The sequence below is a fragment of the Ambystoma mexicanum genome, chromosome 6q (genome assembly GCF_040938575.1).
Source record: "Ambystoma mexicanum isolate Mex_15411 chromosome 6q, UKY_AmexF1_1, whole genome shotgun sequence".
In the NCBI taxonomy this organism is placed as follows: domain Eukaryota; kingdom Metazoa; phylum Chordata; class Amphibia; order Caudata; family Ambystomatidae; genus Ambystoma; species Ambystoma mexicanum.
In genome coordinates this window covers 1549155043-1549173817 of record NC_090937.1, presented here as the reverse complement: position 1 = coordinate 1549173817, position 18775 = coordinate 1549155043, and the positions used below count along the sequence as shown (strand labels likewise).

Here is an 18775-nt window from a genome sequence, read left to right as displayed (position 1 = left end):
TGCCCAGATGGCCCTGTCTCAAGGCCCTAGCATTCCAGTGTACCAGTCAGTCCGAGACCACTTACCATACAACTCTTAGTGTGCTACTCCATCAGAAAGATCATAGCAGAAAGAGATCACCCCACCTGGGGTCCCTTTGATTTTTGCTACGAGGTGACAGGGAGGGAAAGTAACACATTTCAGCCCGGGGTGGGAAGAACTGGAATGGCGCTGATGCGCCTGGGATCAAGCAGGGATTTAGAGTTAGTGTGACCTCGAAAGTAGCCTCTGAGCCCCTGTCTGCAGTACCAGGTGCACATTAGGCCAAAGAGAGCCATTGTGCTGAATAGTTTTTATAATTGGCAATTAAGAGGCCTGCACTTCATGACATATTAAGAAGGATCCCACATGGAAGAAGAAGGACAGGCAAAGCTGGGACCAATGGCCTGGCATCACCTATGGAGCAGGACACCTATATATAGGGTTGCAACAACCAGCTATGTAGATTTGTAACCTATGTGATGTACGTCAGCTGTGATGCTTTTTACCTTTAAAACCTAATGCGTGCACTGATTTTGCCAGAGGGCTCCGTGGCAGCAGAGCTCTTTACTATCGCCTACTTGTTTTTATGAGAATAAACCTTGTTCTCCTTTTGGGAGATGTGCTGGTTCTTTTTCACTAATGGTTGTATTTTTTATGGTGTGAGCATTGCGGGGCTTTTCTACATTTTTGGTGGCCTCGACGTGATCCCAGATTTTCTGCAAAGACGGAGGATTCTAGGCTGCACATCTGGAGGGGCTGCACCCCTGTAGTGGCCAGTCTCAAGCGCACAACTCGTAGTGGTGTACAGGAGCGATTTTCACAGAACTGCTATTGGGAGGATAGCTCAGGGGCAACATGCTTGCCTTGGAAGCAAGACGACCCAGAGCACCACAGGTTTGATCCCCAGGTCCGCGCTTTGACACCTCTGGGTATTAAGCACGTTATAAATAACCTATCATATCTGCTCTTTGGAGCAGGGTGTGGCTCTGAGGAAGGTGCAGGGTGTGCTTTGCTCCAGAGGTGTGGAGGGGAGAGGAAAGGGAAAGAGAGAGAGAGAAAAGCAAAATGGTCGAAGTCTCTTACCAGTGACCAGTGCACTCCCCCCTACCCTAAATCCTGCTCCCTTTCCTTCTCACTAATAACAAAGGCCTTCAGAGTTGCAGCACCCTAGTGTGAGGCTATGACTTTTGAATGGATGTTCTCCTTTGTTGCCTGGGCCCAGGACATCTGCCTGCTGGGGGACTGTCTCTGGGGGGAGGGTGTTACCAGCCCCCACAAAGGGAGCAAAGAAGAGGTTTAGTCCTCTGGATTTCAGATTTGCCATTTGGCAGTATCAGTTCGTCTGACAAGAATACACATCACCTTCCACAGCGGAGCTGACTCCCAGGCGCTGACTCCCAGGCGCTGACTCCCAGGCGCTGACTCCCAGGCGCTGACTCCCAGGAGCTGACTCCCAGGCGCTGACTCCCAGGCGCTGACTCCCAGGCGCTGACTCCCAGGAGCTGACACATGTGCGATGTCCATTGGATTGTGGTGGCCATAATCCTACATAGTGCCATGCACTTTGCCTAAACTCAGGCATAGTTGTATCCGTCCACCAGCATGGGTTACTTATTATCATTGTATCTTTGGTACAGGGGGCATATCTTAAATGCCACCCCTGCGCCTCAGAGACCTGGCTGTTGCTGCAGCTGTCGAGTGGGCATCTTGTGACCTTTGAACCTGCTCTGCCCCATGAACAGAGCCGGCACTGCAGATCAGGCTATGGATGCAGCAGGGCACTGGAACACTATGCTTTTGGCATGAAGTTGACGAAAAGAGGAATCTGGTTAGCAGATGACCCTTTTTGGAGACGGAAATGTAGCCAGGGCTTTGCTCCCTTTCCAGGTGGCATCTCCTCACACAGGTGCTGCTCCCCGTTGGCTTAAGTAATTCTTAGACCTGCTCTCCTAACATCTTTGGTGCAGGACCACGTCTGATCTGCACATGCTTTTGCTCAGTGTTAGCAAAGATGGAGCAGAGACCTGCATATGTGTGTGTTCCACAATCCCCATCCAGCTGTTCAAATCCTCTCAGCAGAACCTCCACAATAGATCGGTCTCACCTGTTCTCCGATCTCATCAGTGAATCCTGGGAGTCACAAGTATGCTGTTAGACAGATACATTGGTGCCAGCAATGATATACGTATGGCAGTCACATGCTATAGGTCTCTGCCGGCCTATGGCTACTTCAACCAAAGGGCAGTGCTTCTTGCCAAAGCATGAGGGTGAGAATATTCTTCCAAGCTCTCCTGCACCAGGATCGTTTCTTCTTTCAGGGTTTGGAATAGAAAGGTTGAGAACATTCGAACTTTTGTGTTGTTATCAGTCTGCAGAGTGTTTTAAGAGAGGTAGAAGATTGCTGGCCACCTGATGGGTCAGGGTATGGAAGGGGGTGGAATTAATTAATAGATAAAAATAAAGTAATTCTTTTTAGAATTTGAACCGAATCAGCTTGGAGTTGGGGTAGAATAAGAAAGATGCCCAGAACGAATGTCAGTGGTTATTATTAATTCAAAACGTTCCCATCTATCTCTCTTCTGAGTTGCCATGCCATCCGAAGTCTGAGTTGCTTGCAGTCGTGTCTAGAACAACTCTGGCCTGCAGTTTGGACCGGACTACCCCTACGTGGTAGGACCAAGGCTGATTGACATATATTTATTCCCCTTTAATAATGGTAAAACAGGCTAAAGAATGACAGAATGTAAGGATGCCCAGATCAATTGCCAGTGGTTCTGATTACCGCAAAGCTTCTCCGTCCATTACTCTTCTTTGTTTCAGTGCCACCCTAAGTGGAGCTGCTATGCCCAGACATAGGCTCGGACCTTGCGGTGCCTTGAGTCTGAAGCTTCGCCTCTCTGATGATGCCCAATGAGACAGAATCCTGCCTGGTGCTACGTGTAGTCTCACGTGGAACAGATTTAACTCTTCAGTTTGTGGTGACTGCCCCTTTGGGCTTGGATCAAACCTGATTTGCATATATTTCTCGACTTCTATAATGGCACAGCAGTCTCCTACACAATGGTGGCCTGTAAGGCTACCTGGAGCCATTGCCAGAGGAGGTTATGATACCTAAAAGCGTTTCCATTGTTCACCATTCAGTATAGAAACCTTGTTTTACGTGGTACAGATATGCTCATGCGTGGGCCTCATGATTGCTGTGCCTAGTGTCCAAAGGAACAATGAGTGGTCTCATGTAGAAGGGATGTAACATAGCAGTTTGGGTTGCACTGAATACTTTGAAGTGGATTCAAGAACTTGTTGCTTTTCCGTTTCTATAATGCTTCAGCCGGCTAACAAAACAATGGAATGGAACCCTGTCTAGAGCGATTGCTAGTGGTTATGATTAAATCACAGTTTTTCCATACATGAGTCTACGGTGCTGCAATGTTGGGAGAAGAGCACAGGCTACAGAACGCATTTCAAGGTGATAAGTCAATACAGCTGTTCCGTTTGTTCAAGTCCCTAGATGTTATCAGCATAGCAAGGTTATCGATGTCTGCAACCTGTGGCTCTCCAGATGATTTGGACTACCACTCCCATAATCAATCACCATTGACTGTGCTGGCTAGGGTCGATGGGAGTTGTAGTCCAAAACATTTGGACAGCGAAAGGTTGCAGACCTCTGGATAGCCTAGTCTTTGTGATGAATTTTATCTGAAGGAATTCTGCTCACTAACATGGCACGTAGGACTGGGAATATCCTTAAAGCAGCAAGCAGTCATAAGCATACGCATTGACAGCAATACATATACATATCTGAAGAAAGAGTCCTTCATGGTTTTTGGTTTTGGTGAATGTTTGTGGCGCTTGCACCACAAAAATTGCTGTAAGCATTGTTACAGTAGAGAGAGGGCTGAACTGAAAATATCTGGTTGGCATAGCAACCTTACATGCCATAAGACTTCCAGGTTACCGAAATCTGTTTTTCCAAACTCCTCCGGCGTACTACCCAATGAGAAGCTCCATAACAATATTTGCTCCAATCAGCAGCTTTGTAAGAAGCAGGTCGGGTGCCGGGCTTTTCATTTCCAGATGCACAGTGATTTCATTAAGGGCAAATAAAGCTCCAGTAAAATATCCTATTACACCTCCCTCGGCCCAGGCCGTGTAGCACTCAACACTCCATGTCTCACCCAAGGGCTCAGACTCCCCAGCACTTACCCGCCCCACCCCCTTCCCATCTGCACTTGCACGTTCTGAATACTCACAAGGCATAGTAGGTTTGTCCCTTTCCCTCTTCCACCTCTCCTCCTTAAATATTGTGTTGTAATTATTGTAATGCACTTCCCACTCTCCCTTCCAACCAGCCCTGTGGGCGCCTTGAAACAGTATATTCTTATTGTATAAGCCCCTTACAAGCAAACATTAAATACAATAAAATACAAGCGAACAATAAATAAATATCCAAGCCTGTGCCTTATTTCAAGTCTGCCTTTCATTGTTATAATGTGTTCTTATTTGACACTCAACAAGAAAGGTTTGCATTTGCATTCATGCAGTACTTAACATGTTCTTCACCCTTTATATCAATAAGCAGGATGCCTTGGTTAACCAATGAGTAGGCAATCTTATCACACTATCTTTATGTATGTGCCTTTACGTCTACAGAGTGCATTTGCAAAACCTAAAGGTCATTTTGTAAGCTTGCATTCAATTCAAGGGGAAGCAGTGGGGGAGAAAGTTACAGTTATACTTTTTTTGCTTACAATATTTCTATAAGCAGTTCTATATACGTGTCAAGCTGTTTTATTAGGATTTCTGTAGTGTTCAAGTACATTTTTTAAAACAGAGCATTCTTGAAAGCCAAACATGAACACGCATTCCTTCCTATTAACTAGACCTGAGAATTGTACGTGATGGAGTGCTTAAAATGCCGACTAGTCTCTGATCCTGGCTTCACTACTTAAAGGAATGGTTTGTCTAAAATGTTTTATTTCAAAAATAGGCAATATTAAAAAAAAAACGATTGGCATTTTTTTTTCGAAGTCCCTATGTAAAATTTTTAGCAATTCAAGCTCAAAATCTGCAAAAGCAAGCACATGGGCACATCCATTTTGTGAAATGGATGCCCGCCTGTGCTGGCTTTTGCTTTTGCGGCACTAATGAAGGAAAAGCCAGCCAGCTGTAGTAAACAAAAGCTTCCACTGGGTGGCTTTTCCTTCATTGGTGCCGGGACTCGGAGGACGCGGACCGGAGACTACAGGCAGAAAAGCTGCAGCTGCATCTCGGTAAGTGCTATTTATTTATTTTTTAAAATAAGCATAGCTGCGTTTTTTTTTCTAAGTTTTATAAGGAGGTGCCCGGAAAACCGCAGCTTTAAAAACGTTGTATTTATGTTTGCGGTAGCTTTTGAAGCGACCGCAAACATAAATACAGCGTTATTGTGTTTGAAAACGCTGCAGTTTTTCTTTCTAAGTTTCTCAGGCTCCTCTGAGCCTGAGAAACTTAGAAAGAAAAGCCGCAGCATTTTCAAACACAACCGCGTTGTGTTTCTGCCTAAATCTGCTTTCCCATTTGGGGCTCTAGCGAGAGCGAGAGCTTCAGGCTTTAGGAAGAAATCCTTGTCATGTAGTGGACGGGGCTGCCAGGGGAGACTAGTGAGCCCCGGCAGTGCCCTGCCACAAAACGAGATCTCGGAGCCTGCCAGGGCTCGGCCCCAGGTGGCCCTAGCGCACTTAAAGCCCTGAGCTCAACTGATACTATACGTCCCCCAACTATAGCCTTAGAGACTGAGGCAGGGGTCATTATCACGGGATATTCTCTGAGGGCATTACTTTGGAGAAGGGTCATTATCCCAAGTAAAGTCTATAAGGCTATTAGTACATAGTGGTAGTAGCAATAACTGTTTTGGGATTTTGGTGGTGAAATAAAAAATTTATTTTTTTATGAACTGAGTTAACAAATTACTTTACAGTATTTAAATAACATGGTTGTTTTCATAGGTTAAGTATTTTAATTGAATCGTGTTTGAACTGGAGCATGTTTAAGATGAGCATGCATTGGGTGTCATGGAAAAGTAAACAGTTTCTCTATAAGAAAATTTAAATATTTCCCGTTCGTGTGTTAAATAGCGTTTTTGCAGCCAGAAAAAAGGTTTGCATTGAAAAAGCTCTTGCGTAGGAATTGCATTGTTGTTTCTCTGTCTCTTTCTGAAGATGGAATGTTCAGAATGCAGTCAATACCAGCGGTTATTGACTGCAATTTACACGTTCTGATTGGCTGAGAGTAGGTCAATAACGATATCTACCATGTACTGATAAATAGGCTTGACTTCAGTATTGGCTGAAATGTTCTGTTCATTTTACTCTTCCAGCCTTTGGTAATGACTTGTATCTGCAGACGTATATTGTTATTGATGGTTTGTTTTCTTTCGCTGAGCCTTCACCGTTAGGGGATCTAAAGGCTTCAGAATGGAGGGAAATAAGCGAGCCCAGTGGAGAACACTGTAAATTCAGCACAGGGGTTGTAATATGAATACAGAGAAAATAATTGCACAGAAAACGACTTACTGGAATGTCACTTGGTCCATTGCTTTACAAAGACTGACATATTTTGTAAGGGTGGGTACAACTAGTGAAGAAAAGGGAAAGCCAGCACTTTTGCCAAACTCAGCAGAGAGAATTCATCATGCCTTTGCTTCATATCTTAACATGAATTGGCATAGTCGATAGATTTGGTTTCTGTGTGGCCACTGTAAAGCCATTTCCATTCACAGTCCTCTGGCACCCCCTATTGTTCACTGGGGAATGTGCACTCCAGATTTGTGTGTATCACATCATGTCACAGGCAGCCCGAGGACCACAGGCAGAGATTCTCCTGCTGTTTTCATCAGGACATGGAACCCAAGACCTCTCCTGCCTCATGGAGAATGCACTCACAGCATTCTATGCTGTGAGTATCCATTTGGTGTTGCGCTGCTTTTCATGACGCGGAATAACCCGAGCATATAATGTTTGGAGTGCAGTACTTAGTGCGCGTGACTGCCTCAGCCCTCTACCGTGGACACGGCCAGTGTTGCTCATCAACATCTAACACTTGGTGCCATTTGCAGTAGGGTGCATATTACGTATTGTGCTCGGTACCAAGGGCCTTTTGGAATACTGTCAAGCTTACATAGTCCATTACATATCAGCTAGCGTCTCAAGAGCTGCATCGGATCTTAAGTTGGAGTACCCACAAGAGCACTAAAATGAACGCTGGGAGTAGATCTTTTAAGTGCTGCAGGGACAAACAATCATAATTTTATGGTTTTTTATATAGCGCTTTAATCTAAAGCACTTTACATAGGACATATTTACATGCATTATTATTATCACCCAATCGAAACTGGTACTCATTTATCGACCTTGGAAGGATAAAAGACTGAGTTTGTCTTGCCGGGATTCAAACCTGCGATCTGCAGGTCAAACACAGTTCACAGCAATAAGCGTTTAACCCCGCATTATATTCTACCAAATGGCATAAAGCAACTAAAAACACTATACTTGTAAAAATGTCTACCAACATGCACTTACAGATTAAACTTTTAATATGAACCCCACTTCCTTGACTCAAACACTTTCTATATTGTATACAGGATCACAAATGTATAGAACATTTTGTTATGTATTTGTAGCTTTTAGATATGTAGAGTGGTACGATGCTTCTTGGGTGCCCTTATACACACACATTTTGAATAGTGCTGAGGTTATATCGTATTTATTTGATTCTATTTATTTGAATCTTTGGAGTGAAAAAGTGCTGCAATTAGAGTCTTTCTTCTATGTCCATACTCTTATGTCATGGTGTGCTACTTTTGCAGGCTCTGAAAACGAAGTCACCCAAGTGAACCGCTGCTTGGATGCCGCCAAGGCTTGCAACATGGATGAGACGTGCCAGAAGCTACGGACGTACTACGTCTCAGTTTGCATCCGTCGACAAGCACGAGCCGACATGTGCAATCGCTCCAAGTGCCACAAGGCCCTGAGGAAGTTCTTCGACCGTGTTCCATTTCAGTACACCCACGAGCTGTTGTTTTGCCCCTGCGACGATATGGCATGCGCCGAGCGACGGAGGCAGACCATTGTCCCAGCCTGTTCCTACGAGGCAAAAGAAAGACCAAACTGCCTGGCCCCACTGGATTCCTGTAAAGAGAACTATGTCTGCAGGTAATCTATTCTCCAAATGTGAAGAATTACTATTATTATTATTATTATTATTATTATTATTATTATTATTATTATTGTTGTTGTTGTTGTTGTTGTTGTTGTTGTTATCATTATTATTATTCCTGCATTTGTTGCATGTGGACCTGGGTTCAGGAAGCATCAGAGTGCTTCACAAGTCATATGAGGGAAGTACCCACGAGGGAAGGCAATTGCTAGGGATAAATACAAGGAAGTAGGAAACTAACAATGAGGAGGGGGGACGGGCAATTCCAAGTCTCAGGTTATTTGGGTAGGAGAGGTGGTGTGGGCCTAGGTGTTAAGGAATGGATTCTGTTTGCGCTTTCTGCTTCTATACTCTTTTTCTATAGCCCACAAGTAGCTCACACGTGACCACAATGCAGTATTGCAGGTTATAGGGGCTGTAATTAGAACATATAGGTGTATAGCCGGGTCTGTGGCTCAGTGGACTAATGCATCCACTTCTGAGACCTGTGTTTGACCGCATAGTCACAGATTCAAATCCCAGGAAGTCCACTCAGCCCTTCCGAGGTCGATAAAATGAGTACCATTAAGTTGGGTAACAATAATCATCTGTTATTAGCGTCAAGATGCCCCTTTGGGGGTGAACGTGCGCTTTACAACTACACCTGTTATGTTATGCAATGATCAAAGCCTTTTTTACACACATTGCTGCACCTTAGGATACTAAATACTGCAACACCCCAAAACAACTGCAAATGTTGCATACGTTACATCAGCGTTAAGATACTTTACCAGCACTTTAACATAGTCACTGGTAGACAAGGTTGCATGCCCAAGGTCACACAGAGAATGAAAGGTTTACTCCGATGGTGATATTCATTTGATGCAAACCCCATGGATTCAATTCCACAGGGGCGTGATGCAAAAAGATTTCCATGGGAGGTACAAATCGCTACATAAATAAATAAATCAATCAATCAATCAACTAGATCAGTAGATGCAACATGAGTATCTCAGATTTGGACCTGCTAATTTATAGCATATTTATCATTCATAAGTCTGGGGAAAATCTGGAGATCCCTGGAGCATCTATGAGACACCTTGAGGAACACTTTATAAATCACAGTTTTACATGAGAATCTCAAAGATGCTCCCGACATCTCCAGTTTTGGGTTTTGGGAATCCAGTATCAGGAAGGAGGAGAACGTCTGAGATGCTCATGGACAGCTTCTGACTTGCTACTACATGTTTGTGAGTCAGGCTCTAAGAGTCTGTTTACTTAATGCATACTTTGTAACAGAGTATTCTAAATGGAGTTGTGCTTTGATGGTTTGTTGAATTATCTCTTCCTATGTAATATTACTTACTGTATAAAATACACATGGCCAGAAGCACTCTGCAGCAAGTCTTTGGAACAAACCCTGCTAATGTTCTCCAGTCTAGCATGCCAGGAAGGGTGCTTGTACTTCTTTAAAACTGAGACAGGTTGGCTATCTGGTCAGGATAAACCTGAACACTCGGAAAAGACCATCCAGGAGGCAAAGCGTTGGAAAGAATCCAACTGGGAAGAGAGCTCACAAACCATCTCAACCATCTTTCTGCCCATGGAAATCAAGTACCCAAACCCTATCAAGAAACTAGGGTGCCAGGCTGTTGCCCCTTCATTAAACACTATTCCAACCCGGTAGGCAGAATTCCAACTATACCTGCTTTATCGAGTCATGCAACCCTCATCACACACGCCCCATGGAGTTAAAACTATGATCATCCAACAGGGGAAATTAACAAATGAATTCCAACTTTGGTCAAATGATAGCAAACATCTCCTCCCAAATAAGGAATTTACAAAACAGTAAAAATAAAAAAAAGTTCTGCCTCATCCATCCACATAGCTGCTGGGGCAAACCTCAAGTCTCTCTACCCAAACTAAGTCCACCTCTCAAGAGAAGGGTGCACGTTTGTCAGTAAAGCAAGTTCATTGTATACAGACGGCTGGGAGGGTATAGATGACTCCTTATAGCCAGAAACAACCTGATTCTCCTCAAACCACACAAAGGTTACACGTTATATACATTGTTGCAACATTTAACACACTTCCACATATTTCGTTACAAATTCATCCACCCAAATATGATTGGCTAACCCTATATAAGGAAATCTAATCCCCCTAAATTCCCACACTCATATTGGACACATTCGCCTAAACACCATCCCCTTCAACATATATTTACATTAGATCATATTTACAAGTACAACCCCTTTTGGGATCTTTCCATAGTTGATCATGACATCATCCCATGATTATGTATTCACCTACTACAATCCGGATTTATTACAAGTTCCGTCTGGTCAGTGACCTCTAACCCCGGTGTGATGAATGTGGCTTTTACAAGAACACTTCACCAATATGAGGAGGAAGAGAAATAAACAAGTTTGCTTTGAACAACATTAAACATCTCATCTTCCCAGACTTGCTGGCATCCCTGGTATTTCTCCTTTCATGCAAATTTTTTGTAAGCGCTATTTCAGCCCACATAGCCTCTGGCCCACATCCTAGTCACCTTCCTGAGAACCTAATTGAAACCCATAAACCATGTTCCGCCTCTTCCCTTAAGCAGCTCTTGCACCTGGTTTATTAACTGGCCCCAAGTCGACCCTTCCATATGGCCAGACTTCCCTGGTCACTGAATAAAAAGCTCCCTTGTTCTCCTGAAGATTATATCCCTTATTCACAACATCACCAAGTCATAAACCTATGACCCACTAGCACTTCATTTTGTTCTGACTTCGAATGAACATTTGATACTAACACAACTCGTCAAATGCTGTTTGCTGCCCTCCTCCTTCCTTTGACCCCGGTCAACCAACTCTCCAGGTCACACAACGTTCATCTCACCAACCCAGCCTTCTGCAGCCTACACAATCCCCACCTATGTATACAACCTTCCCATGTATTCACCATGCACCCCCTTCCCCCCGGTTCCTCAACTATACCAAACACATCTCCCTTGAAAACCCCCATATATATATATATAATCGCGTACTTGTGTTCAGGACTACCACATCCCCTCACAGTGGCTTCACCATTCTTGGATTTCTCCTCTCGTGCGTGCATATAAAGCTCCTCGCTTCCCATCTATAAGCGCTACGTTGCACATGAACCAACAACATTGTCCTCACACTGTACCCGCATAATTGTCATTATGTTCCTACCTGTTTGCCAATCTAAAAAGTGGCAAACTACACACAAAATAACACTAATAGTAACACTCATACCATTCCAACTAACTATACTAGATACAAATCAGATTGCAACATTGCGTCAACATGGCGCCTAGCCCAGTCATCAAAATGGTGCGCGCAATGTAAACCTTTTTTCTACATTGAGACCAATATCGACCATCCCAACATGGAAAAAAAAAGAGCACTAAATGTGAGCAAATCAGTGCAATGACATTCGTTGGTTAATCATGCATTGAACCCTGTGAGTTAATTTCCTGACTTTATACCGAGATAACATATTGAACACTAGGGCTAGGCACAGCAATCCTCAGTTGTTGTTTTCAGAAAACAAATCCATCAATAATCCCCCAGTGTGGGGCTCCTGAAGATCTGGCTGGATATCCTTTCTTAGGTGGTTCAATGAGTCAGCTGACCCTAATCCTGGGGGTAATAATTGCAAAAAATATCCACCAGGGACTGAATGTAGAACCTGCATCCTCTCACTGGCCCTGTCCTCATACCACTGCCACGCAAAGCTGAATGCCCCTGACCTCCACTAATCCAATACTGATAACTGTCAAGCCACAGATCGACGGACCCTTTCCCAATGCCCCCACGCCAAGGGACAGACTTGCAACACAAGCTGACAGGCTGCACATACTGAACCAGCTCATGGTGACACAAATCACCACGACCATGGCCAACACAAGCAACAAAGTGTCAATTCTACCATTTGAGACAACAGTGCCTGTCTACCGCACTACTGACAATCCATGTTCAAAACCCTCAAGCCCCTTGGTTCAGTGACGGATTTCATTTGTGCAAATGCCAAATTGCCGAACCATCTACCCGAAAACTCTAGGGACCTAGCAGAGTCATGAAGTCGCGAAACAACATTCATCCAGCATTGATCTTTATGATCCTGCATCTAGTGCTTCATTCGTGCAGGTGTTGGGCAGTGTCCAGTCCCGGCACATAATTAATAGACGGGCTGGGCTCCGGCACTTCTGAGGTTTGCATTGCATGAGCTCTGCATCTCTGCCTGTAAGCGTGCAGGCAGCTCCGCTCGGCGCTCCCAAAAGGGACTTTGATGACGGTGAGGCACTCTTGACCCCTCAACAACTTCCTCCATCATCAGTTCTCTGCAGCCCGGCGACAATAAACAAACTTTCTTCTAAAAGGATTGGCCCTGGGCCTCACTGCCTTCAGCAGAGCCGTAAGCAATGATTTAAAAGGCAAGATAAGTGTCATGGTGCCATGAATGCCAGAAATGACTGCCTTATATTTTAAAAACTATTTGCCAATGTATATTTACAAATAAGTGCCATGAGTAATCTTCTGCCCATGTTTTTGCAGAGTTCCATATATTAAAATGGTTACTGAAATGAAATTCCCCAGCTTTACATGTGGCCATTACTGGGAGATGTTTGCATTAAGAAACGAGTTTAAAGCCAGATAAAGTGATTTGCACATGTGTTATTATGATAGCGTTTTTGTTTACATTTTTCAAGTGTCCACGCGTGCTCTATTGCTGCAAGTAGGAAAAGGCCAGCTAAGAATCTGCAACTCTTGTTTAAATATGCATCCTCGACTGAATAACTCAATCATATAATTTATCATTCTGGGAGGACAAGCTGCACAATATTATAATGGTTTGCAGGAGGACCCAAATTAATGAAAGGTTCACTGCAGTTGCTGATGCTGTTCGACCATTAATCTGTGACAGAGCAGGCACTACCTAGGCCCATACTGCGACTAAAATGTGCAGCAGTTTGTGAGCAGAACATGATCTATGGAAGGTTGCAGAGCACCTAAATGCACGAAGGCAGCACAGCACAGGCCCAGGCTGTGGCTATTCTATTTGAGGGAGCAGTTACTACCAAGGCCCATATTGTGACTGTTATATAGGGCCGTCTGGTAGCAGAACATAATAATGTGGGGAAGTTTGCAGGGCATCTGATGCATGTAGGGAGCACTGCATAGGCCCATGCTTTGTCTCTTCTAGGTGAGGGGAGCCGCATTACCAAGGCCCATATTGTGGCTAATATATATTGTAGTCTCGGAGCACAGCATGATGTGTGCGGAGGTTTGCAGGGCACCTGATGCATGAAGCGGGAACTTCAGAGGCCCATGCTGTGGCTATTCTAGGGGAAGGTAGCAAGCGCTACCAAGGCCCATATTAGGACTGCTATATATAGCATTCTGGTAGCAGAACATAATGATGTGGGGAGGTTTGCAGGGCATCTGATGCATGAAGGGAGCACTGCAGAGGCCCTTGCTGTGGCTATTCTAGGTGAGAGGAGCAGGTACTACCAAGGCCCATTTCATGGCTGTTATATGTGACTTTCTGGTAGCAGAACATTATGATGTGGGGACCTAGATACATAAAGGGAACACTGCAGAGGCCCATATTGTGGTTACCTTATGTGAGGGAGCAGGCATTACCAAAGTACATACTGTGACTATGATATGTGGGGAGGTTTGCAGAGGGCATGGATGCATGGATGGAGCACTGCAGAGGCCCATGCGGGGGATACTTTATGTGAGGGAGCAGGCACTACCGAGGCCCATATTGCGACCGTTATATATGGCTTTCTGGTAGCAGAACATGATGTGGGGAAGTGTGCAGGGCACCTGATGCATGAAGGGAGCACTACATAGGCCCATGCTGTGGCTATTCTAGGTTAGAGGAGCAGGCATTACCAAGGCCCTTATTGTGACTATTATATATTGTAGTCTCGGAGCACAGCATGATGTGTGCGGAGGTTTGCAGGGCACCTGAAGCATGAAGCAGGAACTGCAGAGGCCCATGCTGTGGCTATTCTAGGGGAAGGTAGAAATCCATACCAAGGCCCATATTGTGACTGTTATATACGGCTGTCTGGTAGCAGAACATAATGATGTGGGGAAGTTTGCAGGGCATTTGATGCATGAAGCGGGCACTGCAGAGGCCCATGCTTTGGCAACTTCATGTGAGCGAGCAGGCACTACCAAGGCCCATATCACAGCTGTGATATATGGCTTTCTGGTAGTAGACCATAATGATGTGGGGAAGTTTGCAGAGTACCTAGATGCATGTCTGGTTACTGCAGAGGCCCATCTGGTGGCTATTCTAGGGGAAGGTAGCAAGCGCTACCAAGGCCCATATTGTGACTGTTATGTAGGGCCGTCTGGTAGCAGAACATAATGATGTGGGAAAGTTTGCAGGGCATCTGATGCATGTAGGGAGCACTGCATAGGCCCATGCTGTGGCTACTTTATGTGAGCGAGCAGGTACTACTAAGGCCCATATCACGGCTGTTATATGTGGATTTTTGGTAGCAGAACATAATGATGTGGGGAAGTTTTCAGAGGACCGAGATGCATGAAGGGGGTACTGCAGAGGCCCATGCGGTGGCTATTCCATTTAAAGGTAAAGACGCTACCAAGGCCCATATTGTGACTGTTATATATGGCGTTTTGGTAGCAGAACATAATGATGTAGGAACCTAGATACATGAAGGGAACACTACAGAAGCCCATACTGTGGCTACTTTATGTGAGGGAGCAAGCATTACCCAGGCCCATATTGGGACGTTATATGTGGGAGCCTGGGAGCACAACATGATGTGGGGAGGTTTACAGAGGACCGGATGCATGGGGGTGGGGGGGCACTGTGACTATGTTACGATGGGGCAGGGGTTTGAATTGCTAAAACCCATGCACTGGCTATTCTACATGAAGAGTACATGTACTGCTAAGACACATGCTATGCGTGTTACATTAGAGGGACTCCTGCACTGTGGAAGACCATGACATGCATGTTCTATATGAGCAGAGCTTGGACTGCTGCTGCTTATACCACAGTGTCTGTTCTTTCTGAGGGGAGCAGGCACTACAAAGGCCCATACTGTGATGAATATATGTGGAGTGTGATTGCACTGTTGAGGCCCATACTGAACCTGTTTTACTTTGGGAACTTACACTTGGGACACACATGGGACCTGATTCACAGAGCATTTTCCTATGGGATTGCGCCATTCTAAAATGCTGCTGTGACTCAGGCCAATGCTGTTTTACAGAAGGGGAACTTGCACTGCTGATGCCATTCATGCTAGGACGGCACTTTGTGAGTCGAGTTTGAACTGCTAGAGACAATGCTAAGACTATTGTTTGTGAGGGAACCTTGCACTGTTGAAGCCCATGTTGCAACAATTCTACCTAATCGAAGCTTGCACTGCTGAGTCCCATGCGGTCCTTATTTTCTTATGAGGAAAGGTTGCACTGCTGCTTTGCTGTTCTGTGTTGAAGGAAGGTTACCTTGCACCAGTGCAGCCCGCAAGTCCCTTTTCTGATTGAGGGAAGATTTCACTGCTGAGGCTGATGTTGATTTCTTCTGTGCAAGAGAAGCTTGCACGACTGAAGTTCATGGTCACTTGATTGTGAGGGAAACATTCACTACAGCTGCTCATGTTCACATATTCGATTTGAAATAACATGAACTGGTGTAGCCCATTCTGTACCCGATCTGTTCGATGAAATGCCCTTCTACTGGGGCCTATGGTGACAACCTTTTCTGTGTGAGAGAATCCTGCACCGGCTTGTACTGCTGCTGGACGGGTTCAACGTGTGTGAGAAGCCTGCGTTGCTGAGGACCATCCTGTGCTTGTTCCGTGAAGATTGACCTGCTGCACCTGCAACTTCACCGGTTATTTGTGAAGGAAGCTTGCGCTGATTCCCATACTGCACCTGTCCTGTGTGTAAGGGATTCTTTCTATGCTTACCTGTTCATTAAAAAGGAGTTGCATTGATGTTGCTCATTCTACCTATACCAACTAACCAAATATTTTTTTTAATTATCCTATAATATCAACCATTATGCCCTTATTCCTATACTATTTCATGGATCTGAAACACCTCAAAACAAGTTCACCAGTTACCACTGCCTTTACTATGATAAAAATGGTTATCCTTTTGTCAAATACCCACAGGTTTCCAAGCTAAAAACTCTTCCTCACTGCTTGTGGGTAGGGCTGTACAAAGCACTTGTGGCCGACAAAGAAAAATATTGAGCTCTGGCAATAATTTGTTTTACAAATTAAGCATTGCATGTGACTTTCCCGTATTTTGTCTCATTAGGGATGACTCTGTCCCACGTCCTTTCGAGGTCAATATATATGGCCTCATTTCACGGTAGGCGGTAGGGATTTAACGTTACCAGTAATGGAATACAGGTAACGTTAAATCCCCATCGTTAAATCCCCATGATAATGACGACCCGGCTCTCCGCTATTAGCGCCACCGTTAAGTACGGTGCCACTAATAGCGGGCAGTCCACGTGCGCGCGACCCTCCATCCCGTAAATAACGCCATGCCGCAAATAGCACAGCATTACAAGGCGAGCGGACATGCCAATAGCGGCATGGTAAAGCCCCCAAAACCCCTTACCGCGATGGCGCTAATACCGCCATCGCAAACCACCCATTAAGAGAACTAAGCAGTGTTCCCACTTGCCACAGGTGGACACAATCAGCACAGGTGGAGGCAATGGAGACTGTGGCATTCCAAAAGGAGCACACCACACCCCTTCCCACACCCCTTCCCACACCAAGATGGTTCCAATACTTGCAGCATTACATGGGCTGGAGGACATGATTGCAGTGCAGCAGCAACAACAACAGGCAGCACAGAGGAAACGCAGGAGGAGGAGGAGGAGGGCAAGACAGCCACAGCAAGCACCACCACGGCACCTAATCATACCACAGAGGCACCCACCAATCCCCAGGATCAGAGCCAGTCCATTCAATCTAACCCCAGAGCAGATACACACCCTGTACCATCTGGACCAGGATACCATCACCAGCATCGTGGACATGATACACAACGACATTGTGAGCCTCATAGACATCAGAACTGCCATCCCCCCACTACTCAAGGTGGTGAGTGTGCTCCACTTCCTGGCCCCAGGCATCTACCAGTATACAGTGGGCCAGATGCATGGCATCTCACAACCAGTATTCTCACGCACGCTGAACCAGGTACTCGATGCCCTCCTGAAGCATGCACCTGAAGACATATTCATGCCACGGACTGCCCAGGAGATTGCAAACACCAAAGTTGGCTTCTATTCACTGGCAGGCATCCCAAGTTGCATCGGGGCCATCGACTGTACCCATGTGGAATTGGTTGTACCACATCACAATGAAGTAGTCTACCGAAATAGGAAGCAATTCCACTCCATCAATGTCCAAATGGTCTGTGATGCCAACAAGGTAATCACACATTGTTGTGCCCGTTTCCCCGGATCAACCCATGATTCCATGGTCCTGCGGAACTCAACTATCCCACGCTACATGGAGCGACAAGCCGGACAACATTCGTGGCTACTTGGTGAGTTGCAGGACAAGCACATGTCAGTGTGATGGGGCGGGGGGAGATACATACTCCAACTGGGTGTGATTGGGTGGGGAGAGATACATACTCGAAATGGGTGTAGCTTGTCGTCCGTCGGACGAATGCACATACAGATATACGCCAATGTCCATTTGGGAAGGCCGCAACGTACTTCAGATGAATGGACATGCAAGTATAAGCTACACAACATAGATGATAATCCAGGTCTACAAACCTTATACATCCATCCACATCCACATTGCACAACATTCCACACCACCAAATACACAAATGTCATACATGCCGTCAAGATAGTCATACAGAATTAGTCCAGCACAACAACAATAATGCAATGTGCCCTTGAAAGCATGCAAAGGGATCACCCCTAGCCATAGCATAGCACCACACACCTATAGCACCACTGAAGTGATGCCTCTCAGAATGAGAACATCAATGTTGGAATGGCATCACACCAGCAGTGTGGTACCAAATCTGCCTGGGCCCAGGGACACCTGAGACCTGGCCTCACCCAGGACATGTCAATTACTGTTGGAGGCATTCATGGGGCATGTCTACTTGCATGCTCGAGCTCACCTTTGCACATTGCAGTCACACAGACCATCTGTATGTATGCTGTTAATTGTGTACTTCAATCACAATGCAAAGTCCATTTGTGTGATATGAACAGGCCGCTCTTGAGCTGAGCAGTAACAGGACCTCATTCGTCCCCCAATACAGGTGATGCCGGCTATCCCCTGAAGAGGTGGCTCCTCACCCCTATACGGAACCCACAGAACAGGCACGAAGAGGAATACAATCGTGCACATACCCGTACCCGCATTGTGATCGAGCAGACTTTTGGCCTATTGAAGACACGGTTTAGGTGCATTAGCAGGTCTGGTGCGCTCTGTTGTATGGCCATGAGAAGGTGGCCAAGATCACCATGGCATGTGTCATGCTGCACAATATGTGTATCAGACGGAATGTGC

At 45.4% G+C, this 18775-nt stretch overlaps 1 protein-coding gene across 1 annotated transcript in view; it reads left to right on the top strand.

Moving 5' to 3' along the window:
- The window catches only part of GFRA4 (GDNF family receptor alpha 4), a 929345-nt gene that overhangs the window by 765015 nt on the left and 145555 nt on the right, over positions 1–18775 (top strand). Inside the window, exon 4 of the mRNA XM_069632254.1 lies at positions 7865–8210. Coding sequence (XP_069488355.1) covers positions 7865–8210 — 346 coding nt within the window. The remainder of the gene's footprint in view (positions 1–7864; positions 8211–18775) is intronic.